The sequence below is a fragment of the Ipomoea nil genome, unplaced genomic scaffold (assembly GCF_001879475.1).
Source record: "Ipomoea nil cultivar Tokyo-kokei standard unplaced genomic scaffold, Asagao_1.1 scaffold3065, whole genome shotgun sequence".
In the NCBI taxonomy this organism is placed as follows: domain Eukaryota; kingdom Viridiplantae; phylum Streptophyta; class Magnoliopsida; order Solanales; family Convolvulaceae; genus Ipomoea; species Ipomoea nil.
In genome coordinates, this window is record NW_017619493.1 from 318726 (window position 1) to 321668 (window position 2943).

The window sequence follows — 2943 nt, forward strand, 5'->3', positions numbered from 1 at the left end:
TGTGGGTTTTTTTGTTGTTGCAATTTATCCTCCACGGATGAGTAAATGCATATGCAGTGAGGTCAAAATTGATTGTGGTTATATTATTCCTTTTGTTTTGTGCAATATGCCATAATCAACTGTGCCCTGTGCATACACAATTTTAGGAATTTTGTTATATTATTCCTTTTGTTTTGTGCAATATGCCATAATCAACTGTGCCCTGTGCATACACAATTTTAGGAATTTGGTTATATTATTCCTTTTGTTTTGTGCAATATGCCATAATCAACTGTGCCCTGTGCATACACAATTTTAGGAATTTAACTGGTGGGGTTAGAATGGTCCGACTCTATTGTGCAATGTAACCTTAAATACTGTGGGTATGCAATTATGCTGGGAAAAAATTGGAGGGTGTTATGGGGTTCCTTCTCTTTTGTGCAATTAAACCTTAACATCTGTGCAATTTTAATTTGGGGGTAATATTCGTAGGGAAATGATACATGTTTAATTATGTGCAATGCATTATAGTCATATGTGCAACTGTAAATAGGTCGATAAAATTTGGTGTGGCTTATATGAGATTGTGATCTCTGCATTGTACCCTTAGCAGCTGTACATATACAAATTGTGACCTTAATTTTGGTGTGAACTGTTGACTATTGTACTATGTAGTGCAATGAATTGTGCATATGCATAATTTCAAAATTTTGGTTTTGGTTAAAGAGGGTGTTAATGTACTGTGAACTGTTGACTACTGTGCTATGTAGTGTAATGAACTGTGTATATGCATGCATGATGCATGGTGTACATACCCACAGTATATGGTGCATAGCCTTCAAGATCAATAGATGCACAATATAATACAGCACACCATGGTGCATAGCATCCAAACTGGTTAACAGGAATGTATTTGCGAACTGGTTTGCCTAATGGTGCACAGAACAAAAACAAAAACCAAAATCCACAATACCGTCCAAAAAAAAAACAGCTGACTAAATCCCATCACAGCCCACCACCATGGAAATCAAATTAACACAAGCGATGCATAGTAGGAAAAATGTTGATAATGATTAAAACCATGAAATACATGCGGCCATCATTAGTACAATTAACCCTAGTCACTATGCACAACATCATTACGGTTATAATAAACAACCAGATCAGACCAAGCAAGGTCAATACATTGCGATTGCAAGAGTCTACAATAGTGCAAAACATCTCAGCCGAAATGAAAACTCACCGACAACCCGCGGAGACTCCACCACTTGGGCGAAGGTGAAGACGTCGGCCGGCTCTTCTGTGTAATGTTAAAGATTGGAGGCTAGAGAAATTTGACGGTGGAGTGATCAAATATCCCTACAAACATGCAAAAAATAATTAAATCTTATTTTACCAAATTTAGATGCACACAACAATTACCAAATAACTATGATTTTAACATTGAATACTAATGTGAGCATTTATTTTTGTGTATCGCATATATAAAAAGACTAGAGTATATATATATATATATATATATATATATATATATATCCCACATAAATAAGTGATTATTAATCTAATACATACATTGTAATGTTGTGAAATGAACTGTGATGTTATTGAGAGCAATGCAGCATATAAATAATGTACATGAGAGGAGAAGTATAGATAAGTTACAACCACTAGCTAGTCTACATGAGTACATTTATAACAACTAATTATCACAAACAATATTAGCCAGATATATGTTTACTACGCCCCCGCAAAATTGAAGATCCGTCGGAGACATCAATCTTGGACCGAAGCTGAAGAAATGGAGAACGGCTAAGCGGCTTGGTAAGAAGATCAGCACGCTGAGCAGAAAACAAAATGTGTTGTACTACTAGTATGCCACTGGAGACGAAGAAGTAGTCCAAGGCCAGATGTTTTATGCATGAGTGAAATACCGGATTTTTACACACATACGTGGCGTTGAGGTTGTCGCAGTACATGACCGGAGGCTTCACCATGGTTAATTTTAACTCCTGCAACAAATTCTTAATCTAGAGAACCTCTGCAGCTGCATTAGCCAAAGCCTGGTACTCAGCTTCTGTGGATGATCGAGAGATGGACTTCTGTCGCGAAGATTTCCACGAAATAAGATTAGCACCGAGGAACGCAAGGAACGCAATAGTGGAACGGCCAGCAGTGGCACTACCTCCCCAATCCGAATCAGTATACACACGCAACGAGAGCAGCTGACCTTCCCGAAGGAACAGACCATGGCAAACTATTCCCTTGAGATAACGCAACAGCCATTTAACAGCCTGCCAGTGTAGCTCCGAAGGCGCATGCATAAATTGTGAGAGCCGATTGACCATAAAATCTACGTCTGGTCATGTTAGCACCTAATACTGCATTAGTCCCAGTAGACGACGAAACTGAGTGACATCAATAGCGGTACTAGATAATGGCATTGGCACGAACTTATCTGAAACAGCTAGTGGTGTTGAAACATCCTTTGCACCATCCATCTTGAATTGCGTAAGTATATCAGTGATATACTGGCTCTGCGACAGAAAAACACCACCAACAGTGGGAATGACCTACACCTAGAAAATGATGCAAGGGGATGTGGTCTTTAAGAGCAAACAGCGCGGATAGAGTCCCCACAAACCGATCAAGTCAAACAGTGTCATTACCATGTAAAAAGGCATTATTAATATCCAACTGGCGCAGACCCCAGTGGTTACTCAACGCAATGGTTAACACTAGGCGAGTGGTGATAGGCTTCATGACCGGACTGTAGGTCTTAAAGTAGTCTCTGCCAGCAGTTTGCAAGAACCCCTTAGCAACTAGGTGGGCTTTGTACCGGTCAACCAAACCATTTGGCTTACGCTTGACGCAATAAACCTATTTACAACCAATCGGAACCCTTACTCCATGAGGAACGAGACGCCACGTTCTGTTGCGCTGCGAAGCATTGAACTCTTCATCCAT

At 39.7% G+C, this 2943-nt stretch overlaps 1 protein-coding gene across 1 annotated transcript; it reads right to left on the reverse strand.

Moving 5' to 3' along the window:
* Positions 1–2006: 2006 nt before the first annotated feature.
* LOC109164439 (uncharacterized mitochondrial protein AtMg00810-like) lies at positions 2007–2324 on the reverse strand. Its single transcript, XM_019312977.1, has one exon. It carries the CDS (start codon positions 2322–2324, stop codon positions 2007–2009), a length of 318 nt encoding a protein of 105 aa, XP_019168522.1.
* Positions 2325–2943: the final 619 nt, after the last annotated feature.

Excerpts from the sequence above, each read along its gene's own strand:
- LOC109164439 (XM_019312977.1), bottom strand. The coding sequence starts at position 2,324 with ATGGTCAATCGGCTCTCACAATTTATGCATGCGCCTTCGGAGCTACAC.